This window comes from Dasypus novemcinctus, chromosome 7 (genome assembly GCF_030445035.2).
Source record: "Dasypus novemcinctus isolate mDasNov1 chromosome 7, mDasNov1.1.hap2, whole genome shotgun sequence".
Taxonomy (NCBI): Eukaryota; Metazoa; Chordata; class Mammalia; order Cingulata; family Dasypodidae; genus Dasypus; species Dasypus novemcinctus.
Window position 1 is genome coordinate 16,411,858 of NC_080679.1, and position 16,303 is coordinate 16,428,160.

At 38.1% G+C, this 16,303-nt stretch overlaps 1 protein-coding gene across 4 annotated transcripts in view; it reads right to left on the bottom strand.

Moving 5' to 3' along the window:
* Nucleotides 1–1,316: 1,316 nt before the first annotated feature.
* Nucleotides 1,317–16,303, bottom strand: part of COL4A3 (collagen type IV alpha 3 chain) — a 157,694-nt gene continuing 142,707 nt past the window's right edge. For 3 of the 4 annotated variants that reach the window (XM_023587511.3, XM_004453877.5, XM_023587510.3), the window contains 8 exons: nt 15,493–15,564; nt 15,278–15,403; nt 10,189–10,287; nt 7,806–8,018; nt 6,993–7,170; nt 6,751–6,865; nt 5,278–5,450; nt 1,317–4,663 (listed from right to left, as the gene is read on the bottom strand). In XM_023587511.3, coding sequence (XP_023443279.1) covers nt 4,579–4,663; nt 5,278–5,450; nt 6,751–6,865; nt 6,993–7,170; nt 7,806–8,018; nt 10,189–10,287; nt 15,278–15,403; nt 15,493–15,564 — 1,061 coding nt within the window. In that variant the 3' untranslated portion in view covers nt 1,317–4,578. The remainder of the gene's footprint in view (nt 4,664–5,277; nt 5,451–6,750; nt 6,866–6,992; nt 7,171–7,805; nt 8,019–10,188; nt 10,288–15,277; nt 15,404–15,492; nt 15,565–16,303) is intronic. The other variant, XM_058300012.2, reaches the window with a different exon arrangement.

Below are 16,303 nucleotides of genomic sequence, written 5' to 3' on the forward strand. Positions count from 1 at the left end.
AAGGCAGAGACCAACTGCCATTTTGCCTTGTCATGTGGCAGAAGTCCAGGATCCCCAGCAGCCAACCTTTGGTGAGACAGCATCTCTGATGATGCATTGATATGGATATTTTCAGGCCTCAGAAATAGAGTAAGTTTATACTCTAATAAATTACCATTATAAAAGCCAACCCATTTCTGGTATTTTGCACTGGCAACTTGTAGCAAACTAAAACACACCTCAACAGAAAAATGAGCACATACATGATCAGGCCCTTCACAGAACAATGCAAACAAGTACAATTAATAAATACTAATTTTAAAAAATAGATACTAATTAAAAATAACAAATATTCATTATTGTCATTCCTTTGATTCTATAATTTTCCTTCTAGGAATTTATCATCTTAAAATAATTGGACAAGTGTGAATGAAATATATATAAGATGTTCATAATAAAATTAAGTGTACATCAATTGGGGATTCATTGACTTGGGAATTTTTTTTTTTTCAGGTACTGTGGCTAGGGATTGAACCTGGGACCTTGTATATGGGAAGCTGTTGGAAACTGAGGCACAGTGGCTCACGAGGAGAGACGGGCTGTCTCCTTGGCTAAGCTGGCAACCCAAGGAATGCAGTAATTAAGAGCTCCGGGCAAACGGGATGAAGCTGTTAAAGGCTGAAAGGAAAGATGAGCACATGCCTTTTGTAGTAAATAGAACACTTAGACTTTGTACCTTGAGATAAGATTTTTAAAAATTTCTTAGACTATGAGTAATGCTGATAGTTAACTGGATATTGCTGCTTGTTGTCACGTAGACTGGAGTATATAGAGAGCCCCTTGTAAACAGTAAAGTTGTCTGATGAGCCTCTGAGTCTCTACTCACAGACCCCCTGATCCCAGCTCTCTTGTTCTTTTTCTCTCACTCTTTCTTTCTCTTTGTTTCCTTCTCCCTTTTCTCTTTTTTTCATTCCCGATACCCTTCGGGTCCAACTCTCCAACAGGAAACCAGCGCTCAACCACCGAGCCACATAAGCAAGCCTGCGCTGGTCCCTCTGTTTGCGTGTTCATTCCCTTGTCCTTCAGGAGGCACCAGAAGCTGAACCCGGGACCTCCCTTGTGGGAAGCAGGCACTCAACTGCTTAAGCCACATATGCTCCCTGATTTATGGAATTTTAACCGTTATCTCAGGTACAGGTAAAGGTTAGAGCATAGTAATTTTTCTGTTTTTCTATTTTTCTTCATATTTTCCTGTTTTTTTTTTTCAGGTAAGCCTTATTTATTTTATCCAAAAACTAAATAAATTTATTTCCATTTTGAAAAAATAAAACTCGATAGAATTATTTCAATTTTATTCTTAGACAGTACAATAAAATAATATTTTAGCTATCAATACAGAAATATCAGTACATTACAATATTGTAATTTGTCAGGAAATAATATAAAATGTTCAATATATTTTAATTATATTTCATTTGGTTATAGAGTAAATATTAAATTAAGTTTAGTGGCCATAAGTTTTATTTGATGCACAGAAATATTTTTGAAAGTTAGCCACAAAATTCAAACATAAGCATTATTATAATACTTTTATATAAATAAGTTACTTATTTATATAGTGTTTATCTTGCAAAAAGACCATTGAGATTTGTTATTTTAGCACACTGAAATTCCTAAGTTCAAGCCCCAAATTTAAAAAGAATCAAGTTATTTATAATTTATCCACAAATTTGAATCTTCACAACTTTATAATCTACTCATTGGTATCTGGAAAATAATGCATGAGAGCTATATTTTAATGCTCAGTCTTAGAAATATGGCCAAACAGCCTTTAATACGGCTTCATTGGAATTTAAAGTTTAAGCATCAATTGTCTTCCTCCAAAGTTAAACACTGACAAGGCGGCAAGAGAAGAGGGAGGGTTGGGGATAAGTGGAGGCCAGTCATTGACATTAGCACCAGTCTAGGACTTTTACTTCCTAGTTGATAAGATCTTCTGTGATTTTGAACTTTAAAGAGAGGCAAGGATGAAGAAGTTGTAGCCAGCTGCAATTGGTAACTGCTTGTAGGGTAGTTTCTTGGGTGTTAGTATAGAGTAGTGTCTCTCAAACTTTAAGGGTGCATCCGCAGAATCACCTGGAGGATACACCCCCAGGTGAGGGGTGGGGTGGGCCTGAGAACTTGCATTTGTAACAAGTTCCCAGATGATATAATGCTCCTGGTCCAGGGACCACACTTTGAGAACTTCTGGCCTAAAGAGGGTCTGTGGAGACGAGCAAGTGCCATATCCAGGCCATCATAGTATAATTAGGATGGTAGGATATTTATAGAGCAAAAAAAAAATCTTAGTATTAGTGAATTATTTAAAGAATCCAAATGATGTACTTCTTAGTTTAAGTCAAATATGCCAGCCACCGTCACCATCTTTGCTATCTTCTGGGGTCACATTTTCACTTGCAAAGCAATTTAGACTGAAGCAATAACCTGAATTTAAATATCAGCACCACAAATGCCATATGAGTGGATCAAAGTCTTCGGAGCTTTGTCTCATGTTGCCCGGCTTCTGATGCTCATCAAACACTGCTACCATCAAGTATATGTGGTTTTTAATACTTTATAGATCTTTGCTTTCTTAGCATTGTTCAGAACTTGACTTTTGTGAAGGCAAAGGAAAGCTAAAAGTCCTGGGCCATCCCTAGGAATAGATCTAATTGTTAAGCCTTTAGTGAGACATGCTAAATTATGACAAAATGAAAGAACAGTGACAAAGGAAGAATAAAAAAAAAAAGCTACTCAGATACATGAGTTTCATAAGAAAAACACTAAGTTACCTTTTCTGGGATATGAGATCAGAAACAAGTTTCTTTTTTTCTTAGTATCCCTATGATTTAGCAGTGTCTGGAACATGACTTGGAGCTGAATGAAGTGCTTGTTAAATTGAATCAAATGACCTTGGGGATGTACCAACACATTGAAAAGTAAGTTTTAAGACATGCAGCTGACAAGTTTCACACTTTGTACATTAAGATTTTTATACAATGGATGCTGTAAATATAGTTGGTAAGAATATAAAATATAAAAAAGTTTTACAAAGGAAGATTTAGGGAAATAACAAGGGATTAACCTGTAAATGACCAGGGTAACATTTTAGAATATTTAGAACTAAGAAAATATTCTGAGTCTCATAAGCCAACAAATGCTTCCAGTTCTTTTTTATGGGTTACTGAACTCATTACATCAGGTATACACCAATTTTTACAGGGATGAGGGGAAAGATAGAGTGTATACCTAAAGCAATAGTATCCGTTATTTGGGCAAGTGTGCTGTGAGAGAGGTTAAAGTTGGGTGCATTTTAGAGTATGAGTGTAAAAATATCCTATTACAATTAATTACATAGGGGTAAAATTTTTACCTGCTTTGAATAAAAACAGGCTCTGTTGCTGGAATGAATTGAACTCAAAGATCAAACAAAAATATTAAAGCCATAATGTATTTCCAAGACTATTATTTTTTCATTCAGGGAATGCCCCTTTTGGTCTTGGTCTTGGGTATGTGTGAAAGAACTCAAAAAAATGCAGGAACTTCAATTTTGTGTTCCTTCAGGCTTCTAGTTAGTCAGCAGATCTGAAAGTCCAGTTATGTTCATGATGCACCAGTACTCTACCTGCCCCCATCTCTCTCCCCAACCCAGGGTCTAAAGTTGCAAGAAGGAGGGGGCATTTAAAACTAATTTAGCTTCCCTGAGTTTTAAAGACTAGAATAGAAAAGAACAATTGTTGGGAATCCAGTGCACCAAATAACTTGTAGCATTTAATCTTTATACATTCACTGTTGGGGATTGAATCATGCCCCCCATAAAGACGTGTTCAATTCTTAATCTGTGTTCCTGTGGGCGTGAACCCATTTGTAAATAGGACCTTTAAAGATGTAAGTATTAGTTAAGGGGTGAACTCATTTATGAATAGAATCTTCAAGGATCCGAATTAGATGAGGTCGAACTGAATAAGGGTTGGCCTTAACCCAATGACCAGAGTCTTTCTAAGGCAGAGAAAATTCAGATGCAGTCAGTGGAAGCCAGAGAATGAAGCAGATCCACCATGTGACAGGTGGAGATGCAAGCCAAGGAACCCCAAAGATAAGAGTAAGCCAGCACCAGAATGCTACAGACTCTGGGAAAAAGCATGGCCTATCAAGACCTTGATGGTGGACTTCTAGACCCCAAAACCATGAGACCACAAATTCTGGCTTTTGAAGCCAAGTGCTTGGTATTTGTTACAGCAGCCTTGGCAAAGGAAGACACCCACCAACTAAACACTGCATGGGATGGAAGTAGAATAGGATTTCAGCAATATCATTTGGGAAAAATTGGCTGCCTTGCTACTGAGAGCTCTGATACAGCACAGTTTTAGAAACCAAGGTCATGGAACTAAAGAGAAAAGTTTTGTTTTGCAAGGAGAAACAAATTGAAACTTTGTACCAAACCATCATAGAGCAGTTTAGTTTGGCTGGTGAAGAACACCTAAATAAATGCATTGTCTGTGCCATTAGTTGGTTATTTAGAATGGAAAAAAAAAAAAAGTTCTATTTTCTGGGATTTCTTCAGTATCTTCTCTTCATGCACACTTGGCAGCGACTTATTATCTTTTCTAACTCCCCAGCTTTCACAGTCATTGGAGCAGGTTTCCTGAAATAAACAAAATCAAACAAACAAAAAAATCCCTTTAATGTAGAGATAAAAAGAGAATACTAGCTGGATTTGAGTATTATTAAAAAGCGCCATGCATCTAAAATGTATCACAGGAAAATTTCCCTTTACGAAATAAATGTATTTCTGAAAAGGTATATATGCCAACATTTAAAAATTATAGTCATACTGTAGCAGCACTAATCAAGCATAGGCCTTATAGCAAACTTACAGAGCACACTTGTTGTAATAAAAAGTACCCCCACCCTTGAAATAATCTCTTACTCACAAGCCCTCCAGTACAGTAAATCAAGATTAGCAGATCATTTTGTGGTTTTGTTCAGGAACATACTGTTTAACTCATGTATAAATATTAAATAAGTTCAGTGATGACAAAAGTGACAATTTTGTGTGCATTGGTACAGTAACACAATACCATAGCTGTGCGTTGACTCTGGAATGGTCATAAGCTGGGAGGATTTTATCAGTGTGTGTGGGGGGGAATTTTAAAAATGTAAGTATAAATCAACACACAGGTAAAGAAATGCTGACATACGCAATCTTTAAATGGTTCTGCAGTGGAGTCAACAGGTTAAGCTTGACTGAATAGTTACCTGAACATTCTTTCTGGGTTTAATGAAGCCAACCAGAAACTGTAGGAATTTGAATAGTAGTTGCATGTTCCTCTCCCGTGACATTCTATAAATGGACTGGCTCGGAATTCTTCCAGGCAGGAGCCAGGGGAGGCGAGCGCTTGCCCAGCGCCCTCAGAACCTGCACTTGTGAACTACCACAACGAAAATATCTTAATAAAAATTGTCCATTGGTATTCAAGTTTTCATGCTCAATTTTTTTTTTTGATAACATAAGACACTAATAAAAGAACCCCAAAATGCCTGAATTAAGCTTCATGAAAGTGGCGAATCTCTGCTTGTGAATGAAGTCATTCCTTCTACTTTCTTTACTCAGGTACCTTCCAAGATGAGGTATAGATATCAAAAGGAAAGTAAAAGCTATTCCTTCTGCCTGGAACACTCCTTTCCCCCGGACTGGCTCTTCTTTATAAGACACAGGATCTGCTCAAAATGTAACCTCAGGAAGGCTTTCCTGGACCACATTCCAGTCACAGTCTCTCACTTTACCCAACCTTCTCTCCTTCCCAGCAGCTATCACCACCTGAACTCCTGTTTACATTGTTGCTTTCTGCCCTCTTGTTTATTGTCTACCTTCCCCACTCAGATAAACACTCCACAAGAGCAGGAACCTTAGCTCCCTGCTGGCATCCTTAGAACAGTCATGGCACAGGACAGATGGTCAATAGGTGTTTGTGGGATTAATGATTGAATGAGCAGATGACTGTGAAGAAAGAAGGGGGTGATGTATCATAGGCAGTGCCATGCAGAAGGCGACTCCCACGTGGGCAGCTATCAGAATTGCAGAAGGTCAGCGCCTACATTTCCTCATTCAGCACTTACATCTGGGAGGTTTTTCTTTCAAAGTCTGGTTCATTTAGTTCCCATCTTCACATGAACATCAAAGGCGCACAGTAGAAGGCACAAAGTTTTTGAAACAGACTGACCTGGGTTCAAATCCTAGCTGTACTTTTTAATAGTTGTGAGACTTAGGAAGAAATTTCTTAGCTTCAGTTTTCTTATTTGTAAAAGTATAGATGACAGTACCTGGCAGGGTTGTCATAAGGATTACAGAGAGTGGACATAAAGCAACTGGCATATTAAAAAATAGGCTTTCTATTACCAATAAGTGGTAGCTACTATTTACTTAAATGTCTTTGTTTTGAATTTGTGGGTAATCTTATCCTGAGAAGCTTGTTTTTAAAGTAATGCTCCATTGCTTGCCAAAGAATCAACTTATTGACTTACTGAAAGTTCTTTAAAAAAGAAAACAAAAAAACCACACAACTATATTTGCCGTTCTTCAAGCAAATGTCTGTAGCATATTGCACATTTTGATGTCAGACGGTACCATACCCGTGGGGATGGGGTGGGGGGAAATCACAATTTACCTGACCCAATGTAAGATCCCACAGGTAATCTTTGCTACAAACTTGCTGTTCCTTTTCTCCTTACCATGATGAAAGAAAATCCTTTCCAGAGAGAGATCCAGCCTTGGGGACAGGAGGGGACATCAGTGGTTTGGCTGTGAATGGCTATAGCAATCGCAGGACCTTCACAGACTGTGCATCTGTAGCATGAAACAATGAATATGGCCGCATTGCCACCCTCTGCGCCATGACGTGCTGCCTTATAATCCATTACAAGTAAAATGACTCACTTAGTCCCATCACAAAAATAAGGGCTTGGATTTTTACCTGCTAATATAAGGCTCAATGGTCCTGCCAGTAATTGGAGCCATGTCCACTGGCATCAGAGCTGGTGTTGACAGCCAGTATGAATAATCGTTTCGGGATGCGAAATTGCATACATCATTGATGTTACAGAATAAGAATGGCATTGTGGTAAATCGCTGCAGGCAGCTGCCAAGAGTTCCTGATAAAACATCGGATCGGGTATCACTTTTAGTAAATTAAAATTATTCTGAGTATCAATTAATTAGTACTAGACAGAGGCCAATTGAAACATAAACTATGGAGAAAACTGGACAAAGAACACAAAAACAGTTATTTCCAAAATGTGATATGGATGAGTTTTAATGGTGATAGAAATCAAAGATCAAGTAGGCAGATTCCCCTTCCCCCACCCTTAAGACTTCCTGTAGACCTTTCTAATAAGCCTGGAACTGGAGGCTGGTATAGGTTGGTAGGAACAATGTTTTTGCTTCAAGTTGTTTCCAGTTATGCATATCTATATATGATCTAATAAGCAGATAAAACTTTAGAAAATACGTTTCTTTGAAATTCAAAGGCAAACAGGTGGTTTAATTGAAAATGATTGCATTGAACGGGACAAGCCAGGCGGCATTCACGACACGGCTTCTTCCAGATCTTTACATCCCAGAATGAAAATAAGACCCGAGGTCATTGTTACTTTATTTGCTCTCTAAAAAGTGCTGGAAGATACTCAAGGTCATTTACACTTAACTTCAGAAGGAACTATGCCATGCTATAAAAATTTACAATCCGCACATGGAAGAAAATGACTGAAAATGAGGACTAGGTCATTACCAAGGTCTTGTCCATGGGAGTGTTCATTTCCCTGTACAAAAAGAAGAGAAAAACCACTATAAAGTGGCTCAGTCCCTGCTGGGCATGAAGGAATCGCTGTCGTTTGACTATGACGAGTGAAGATAAAGCCTCTCCTTGGTATCCCAGTTGCAGGTGGTCCAGCATCTCCAGGTTTCCCCTTTAAACCTGGCAATCCATCTGATCCAGGTGGTCCTGTAGAAAACACTATAAATGTTCCACCAAGGAGTTGCACATCCTAAACATTTTCAAGCTGGCTTTTTCAAAATAGTAATTTAAATGTTTATGTGTATCTGGTAAGCCCCATATAAAGGAAGGCGTCATTGAGCAGAGTGGCTGATAAAATGGCCAAACACTATTCTTACATGTTGCCTATTATTATAGATATTTATGTATGTCTTATCATGAATTATTGAGATCAGATCTTTATCTTTCTATTTCTCGGTGGTGCCGAACACAGCACCCTGCGTCTCAGAGGTCTCATGCACATCTTTTGTAGATAAATGAGTGTGTCCTACCATAATGTGGGGGGAAAAATAATTTGAAGTCTATTAAAGTAGGTAATATAAATTACTTATACCTTTGATAACTTCAATACATTAAAAGTTATTTTTTAAAGATTTAATTTCAGAAAGTTTTTGATTAATTAGAAAGGCAAATAAAAACAGATGAGACACCTTTTACTGTAATAAAGGGTCCATGTCTTCTACTTATATGACTTAAAAAGGAAGTGTGTGTGTGTGTTTTTAATTGTCAACACTTTTTGTCTGCAACCGGAATAGGTTAACCTGTATTTGCCACTTTCTAAGTAAGGACCAGTGGGTCCTTCTCTCTTCCCTTTTTCCTGCCTCTCCCTCTCCCTTTCTCCATTAAATAGTTATTTATGGTATTGACATTGGCTACTCTCCCTAACTATTTTCTCTACCATTGTCCTCTGACCCTAAGCCTGCAAGCCTGCCTTGGGGGGTCCAGCAGTGCCCCATTTAGCCCCAACCTAGAAGCCAGAAATCAATACTTCTCACTAGGATTTTTTAAAACTCCAATTTTATATTTTCTTCCTATAAATTCCACCTATACCTGTCATGTCCAGGGACCATGCCTCATTCTTTCAAATTAAAAATAGGCACATCCAAAGTCTTCAGAGCCTCAGGTCTTACTCCAGAAATCCAAAGTTGCCTTGATTTTTATATAGCAGATAGGGAAGACACACGAGCTTCATTTACGCTAAATCCTGTCCTCATTTGCAGGGGGCTGAAGCTAACCTCTAGGTTTCTGCACAATTACTGTGAACTGATCATCTGAGAAAGACAGTAACTGCGGGAGGACTATTAATACTATCTACTCTTGGTTTATACCAATGCTATTTGATAGAGATCCTGGTGTCATTTTCAGGAGGCTTCTATAGCTTTAGAACTAACTCTTATCTACTTAGTAAGAATTCTCAGTATAATTTATTTTATGGGTCTCTTGTTCATGCTGTGGCCCCATTCTGAAACCCAGGCTTTGTCTTTAATGTTTCTAAATGATAGAATTATTCATAAGATTTTTGTTTGAAAATTATTTGAAAAGTGTATTTTAAGGAAAGTTGAATGAGTAATATTGCTCTAAAGCACACCCATCATAACATAAAATCCTGAGTGGTTATGCAATTAACATTAATATTATTAACATTATATTTAAAGTTTTGAAATTTGAATTTCTGGTTTTTACAGTTTTGTTACTAAGGTCTCAGCATATGTCATTAATAAATCAAGAAATGACATTTAGAATTTTTTCAAACTTGAACAAAGTCAACAATCCAAAAAAATATAAAATATCTCGGTATTTTCCAGGGCGCTTTTGCAGAAGGTAAATTTTGGTCTTCATCTATCAAACTGGCACATATAATATTATATTCTCAGGGCTCTTTTTAAGGACATGCATGAGTTGTTAAGTTGTGTTCAAAATGGCATAGCCAAAAGATAGTTTTCCTAAATAAGGATAAGTTGCTTTTCTACTCATATCAAGGTGATATCTTTTAAATTATGTACTTATGTGCCACTCCTAATAGTAGTTATTGTTGTAACTACTACTATAAGTAATTAAAAACAGCATTGGCTTTTCTGAAAATAGAAAAGCCACTAGTGGTCCATTAGTCCTATTTGTCCTCAAGGCTAAAAATTTGGAGTGTATCTACCCATTTAAGAGGTAGGAAGAGTGGCATATTCCAGTAATCTTTAATTTTCCAACTTCTGAACATTTGGCCCAGGTTTTTCACCTGGTCTTAATACTATGAACTGAAAGACCTAGATTAGATTACTCTTGTAGCCTTCTCTGTGTATTGAAATACCACTCCTTCAGTTAAGGAAACATGCCAGTTACTTACCTTTCTCTCCTTTAGAACCTTTGTTGCCTTTTTCTCCAATTGGTCCAGGAGCCCCTGGTTTTCCATCCTTGCCTGGTTTACCTCTTGGCCCACAGAGTCCTGGGAAAAAACCAACATTGCATCAGAATATTGTACAGGATGAAAGCTCAGGTATTGAACCATCCCTGTTTACCTGCATCCCAGAGGACACCTCAGTCCTGGGCAGTCTGGGATGGTTGGTGACCCAACTTGCCATCTCCCACTTCACAGAAAGAAAAAACCCTCAAAAATGAGCTATGAGAACGTGACTATAGTAGTTAAAAATTGTGTTGCCATTTTGATTATTGTACTTCCAGAATTCACTATGCTTGTATATTGATCAAAGTAATGAATAATTGCCCTCTTATCTCCCAGGTTATTCAGGCAAATTTAGAACATAACAATTTTATTCATAACTTCCATTAAAAAATGGTAAGCCAGGGACAACCAGCAAGATGGCAGTGGAGTAAGGAGCTCCTAGAGTCAGCTCCTGCTACAGGGCAGTTAGTAAGCACCCAGAGCTATCTGGAGTTAGCTGAAGCACTGTCTGGGGCTCCAGGAGACCAGAAGAGCATCCTGCCACATCCTTGAAGGAATGGAAGGGGAAGACTGCCCATCTGCAGAGAAGACTCGTAAGTAGAGTGCTCCATGCCCCAGAGGCCAGTGCCCACCCTCCACTGGAGGCACAAGCTGCCTCAGGGGTTGTTCTGCAACTGGAATTGAAAGCTCCACTTCCCAAAAATGGGGGAGGAAGAGACGGTTGGGCTCCAACTTCAGCTACTGATGAGTAAATTCAGCGGGCTAAAGTATAATCTTGAGAACAGCTACAAGTTTGAGTTTGTCCACGTCAGAAAGAGGCCGGGAGCTGCCATCTTAACTCTGTGCCTGGCATGAGGGGAAGTGGGGTGGACTGAAAATCCCAGTGCTGGTGGGGACAGGTTTCTTTCCATCCAGGTCAGACTGTAGGTCTAGCATAAGCCCCAACCCCATCCCTGGTAGGGAGGAAGCTGAGGGACCTGTGCCAGGTGCTCTGGGAAATTACTGGCCAAGCCATAGAAGCCAGTGATCATCCTCCTTTGGCAGCACAAGCCGCCCCAGGAGCTATTCTATGATTGGAAATTGAAGCTCTATTCCCCAAAACCAGGCGAGGAATAGACAGTTGGCCACTGATTTCAGCTACTGATTGGTGGATTCAGCTGGCTAGAGTATAACTCTAAGAACAGCTAAAGTTTGAACTTGTTCAGGTCAGAGCGAGGCAGTAGCCACCATTTTGACTCCACCCCCAGCATGAGGGGAAGCCCAGCTGACTGAAAATCACAGTGACGGTAGGAACTGGTTTCTTCCACCCAGATCAGCCTGCAGCCCTAGACTGGGATTCAGCACCACCTCTGGCATGGGAGGAGGCTCTGCACCAGCCTATCCAGGTAACAGCACATAGATCTGGCTGCACAGACTGCACTGCATAGATTGCTGCCAACACTTGCAGGTCCATGTCCACTCCAGGCAGGGGAGAAGAGGGTATGAAGCTTTATCAGTATCTCTGGGCAATACAGGCTAGGCCTGCACAAGTTGGGTTATTCCACACAGCTGTGACTCTGTCCCTACCCTTGGCAAAGGAGAAAGTTGGAAGAAGCTTCATTGGTCCCTGGGGCAATGAGAGCAGCTTGAGCCTCCACAGCTTATAGCACCAACTACATCCTTGCTTCACACAGCAATGGAGAATGGGCAGAAGCCCTAAACTAAAGAGAAAAACTGCACCCAGAACTCTACTCTAGTACACCAGGTGCCAAGACACCAATCAAAAATTGCAATCCACACCAAAAAAGAGGAAGATATGGCCCAGTTAAAGGAACAAGATAAGCCTCCAGATGACATAAAGGAGTTGAGACACCTAATTATAGGTGTTCAAACAAATCTCCTTAATAAATTCAATGAGATGGCTAAAGAGATTAAAGATCTTAAGAAGACACTGGATGAGCACAAAGAAGAATTTGAAAACATACATAGAAAAGTAGCAGATCTTATGGGTATGAAAGGTGCAATAAATGAAATTATTAAAGAAACATTGGAATCATATAATAGCAGTTTTGAAGAGGCAGAAGAAAGGATTGGTGAGCTTGAAGAAATATGCCTCTGAAAGTGAATATACAAAAGAACAGATGAAGAGAATGGAAAAAATTGAACAAGGTCTCAGGGTGCTATACAACAGCAAGTGATGTGTATACCTCCATGTCATGTGTGTTCCAGAAGGAGAAGAGAAGGGAAAAGGGGCAGAAGGAATATTTGAAGAAATAATGGTAGAAAATTTCCCAACCCTATTGAAGGACATAGATATCCATGTCCAAGAAGCATAACGTACTCCCATCTGAAAAAATCTGAACAAACCAACTCTGAGACACATACTAATCAGAATGTCAGATGCCAAAGACAAAGAGAGAATTCTGAGAGCAGCAAGAGAAAAGCAATGCATAATATATAAGGGATACCCAATAAGATTAAGTGCTAATTTCTCACCAGAAACTATGAATGCAAGAAGACAGTACTGTGATATATTTAAGATACTACAAGATAAAAACTTCCAGCCAAGAATCTTATATCCTGCAAGATTGTCTTTCAAAAATGAGGGTGAGTTTAGAATATTCACACATAAACAGTAACTGAGAGAATTTCTAACCAAGAGAGCAGATTTTCAGGAAATTCTAAAGGGTGTACTAGAGCCTGAAAAGAAAAGAAAGGAGATAGAGGCCTGGAAGAGAGTCTAGAAATGAAGATTATATCAATAAAAGAAACTAAAAATGTCAAAAGAGTGGGGTGAAAATAAAATAGGTCAGATAAAACTCAAATAGGAATAAACATAACCAATAATGTAAAGCAGTTGTATTCAGAAAACTGCAACTCAGTGCTAAAAGAAATAATAAAAGGCCTAAATAACTCGGTGAACAATCCATGCTCAGGGATTGGAAAACTAAATATCATTAAGTTGTCAGTTCTACTCAAACTGATGTACAGATTCAATGCAATCCCAATAAAAAGTCCACCAGCATTTTTTAAAAATTGAAAACATGATTATCAAATTTATTTGGAAGGGTAAGGGGTCCTGAATAGCCAGAAACATCTTAAAAAGGAAAAGCAAACTCTCCTCTCTAAACTTTAAATTATATTACCTAGCTATAATGGTAAAAACAGCATGGTACTGGCATAAAGACAGACACATAGACCAGTGGAACCAAATGGATGGTTCAGAAACAGACCCTCACATTTATGGTCAAGTGATTTTTGACTAGCCTGTCAAACCCACACAGCTCAGGGAGAACAGTCCATTCAACAAATGGTGCTGAAAGAAATGGATATCCATAGCCAAAAGAAGGAAAGAGGACCCTTCTCTCACACCTTATCCAAAAATTAACTCAAAATGGATCAAAAACTTAAAAATAAAAGCAATAAGCATAAAGCTTCTAGGAGAAATTGTAGAGAAATAACTTCAAGACCTGGTGGTAGGTGGTGGATTCTTAAAGGAGATATGAGGAGGACTGAGATGGACTACTGATGTTTAAATGTATGCAGCAGTTTTAATTAGCTTTACTGTAAAAGTGTGGAAATGTATAGAGTGGATGGTAACACAGAGTAGCTAGTTTATAATTGGGGATGTGGCTGAAAATTGTAGTCTAGGAATGTAAATACCAATTAACAGAATGCTAGAGAATATTCTAGGAACAGAATAGCCCAGTAAACCAAGAGGTGGATGAGAATTGCTTGATGATATAGAGGCAAGAGTGTCCTTTGTTAGCTAGAGCAAATGTACATCACTATTGCAGGGTGGTGGGAATGTGGAGAACCACTGGAATGATACAGCTGGAGTGACCTATGGACTGTGGTTAGTAGTAATAATATAATATTCTTGTATCTATGTCAAAGATGTACTCTGTTGATAATGGAGCAGTATGGAAAGTGTGTGCCAAATGTACACTATGGACATGGTAACAACCAGATATTATCATATTGTTTGTAACAAATGTTCCACCACAGTATCGTGTGTTGTTTGGGAATTCTACACATGTGCATGATTGTTTCATAAGTTTACAACTTTTGTCATAAAAAATATATTAAAAAATAATAATAGGGTAGGTTGGGGGAAAAATACACTAAATATAAGATAAGAACTATAATTAGTAGTAAGAGTTTGACAATATTCTTTCATAATTCGTAGCAAACATCTCACGACAATGCAAAGTATTGGTGGAGGGTTGATGTATGGGTCCCCTGAATGATGTTATGCTTGTTTGCCTGGTAAGCTCACAACTTTTATTATACACTTATTGTTTATGTATGTTCATATATACATGATATAAAGATAATAATAATAATAATAGGAGGGTTGGGGGAAAATACTTTGGTTAGTAGTAATATTTTGTCAATGTTTTTTAATCATTAGTTAAAAAGGTTTAACAACAATGCAAGGTATTAGTGGTAGGGTGAGGTGTGAGAGACCTGTATGATGTTATATATGTTTGTTTGGTAAGTTCACAATTATTATTGTACACTTATTGTTTATGTATGTTTATGTATGAGTGATATACTTCAAGAAATTAAAAAAAATAAATATTTAAAAAGTAGTAAGCCTATAAAAAAGGCTTATTTTAGTTTCTACAGATATTTTGAAGAGATTTTATAATATTAAATTTCATTGGCTACTCTTCCAAGTGCTGTAGAAAGTGTTAGAAAAATGTAATTGAAAGCACCCAGACTTTTTAGGGTAACCATTTAGAGAGCACCAGGACTGACAGTTGTTAGAGGAGATATAATACTTTTACCTTTATTAAAAAAAAATACAGTGACATAATGTGCTTGTATTTGCTCAAATTTAGCTGTGCACAATGGTTTTCAATAGATTCTAGGATCTTTTATTTGCCAGTCAAAGGTAAAATTAATTCAATCCTAAAACCAATTGCAAGAAAACACCATAACATTTAACGTTTTCTGTGAAGTTGTATCATTTGCTTCCAAAGCATTTTATAGGCGTTTTCGGTTCAGCCACTTCCTAGTGATCCAAGTCAATGCTGCCATCCCATACCTGGGGTTCCTGGTGGCCCCGGCGGCCCAGCTTCTCCTTGCATCCCTGGTCCCCCAGGTGGGCCAGGAGGCCCTGGGCTTCCTGGAAGGGAGATGATCCTAACTGTGCCAGGGTCTCCTCTTACACCTGTTAAAATAAACATAAGAAGAAGATGATGGTTCGCTGACGAGTTACCCTTTTTTCATGGAGAATGATAGGAAGGAAATAATATTTACCAGGTAGTCCTTTTGGCCCAATTGGCCCTGCAGGCCCAATGGATCCCAGAAGTCCTGGGTTACCCTTCTCTCCTTAAACAAAAATTAAAAAGGCAATGTAATTCCACATTGAACAGTGGGTTTCTTAGCTCTCCAGATTAAAGTTAGACTCTAAGAATAGATAACGGGAAATATTTCTGGAGGTTAAGCACACCGTGATGATGGCTACAACTTAAAATTATGTTCAGATGGACTTTGGCATTTCATTTGGATCTAATCTGCCATGTTTAATCAGTCTATAAAGAAACACACTAGAAGTTGGCATGATGAACTTGCATTTTAGCTATGAAAGAAAAGGGCTCCCAAGACTTCAATTTTTGTGTTCAGAAACTAGAGCATTTAAATATTTAAGATAAAATAAAAAGCCACAGTAAATGTATTTTAGCACCCTCCTGTTGAATTCTTTTGCTTGATTAGCCTAATTATCTACTTCCTCAGCTTATTATGCTAGCTTACAAATAGATCAGAAACTTCAGTGCTCATGAGAGTGAATACAAAATATATGCTTTGATGTAAGCTAACAAAATGGTAAGATTTCTTTCCCAAACATTGGCTTTGACATGAATAAAAGAAGCTTACCAAGAGCTATTGATTTAGAGACATACTCTATTTTTAAGTCTTGAAATAGCATAGACATTACATCTGATTACTTAGACATCAATACTAAATATGATACTAATAGAAGAAATGCCATAATAGAATTATATTACTGAAAGTTAACGTGTAATTACACTAAAATTATCCACTTCATATCAGAACTTGAGGAATTTGT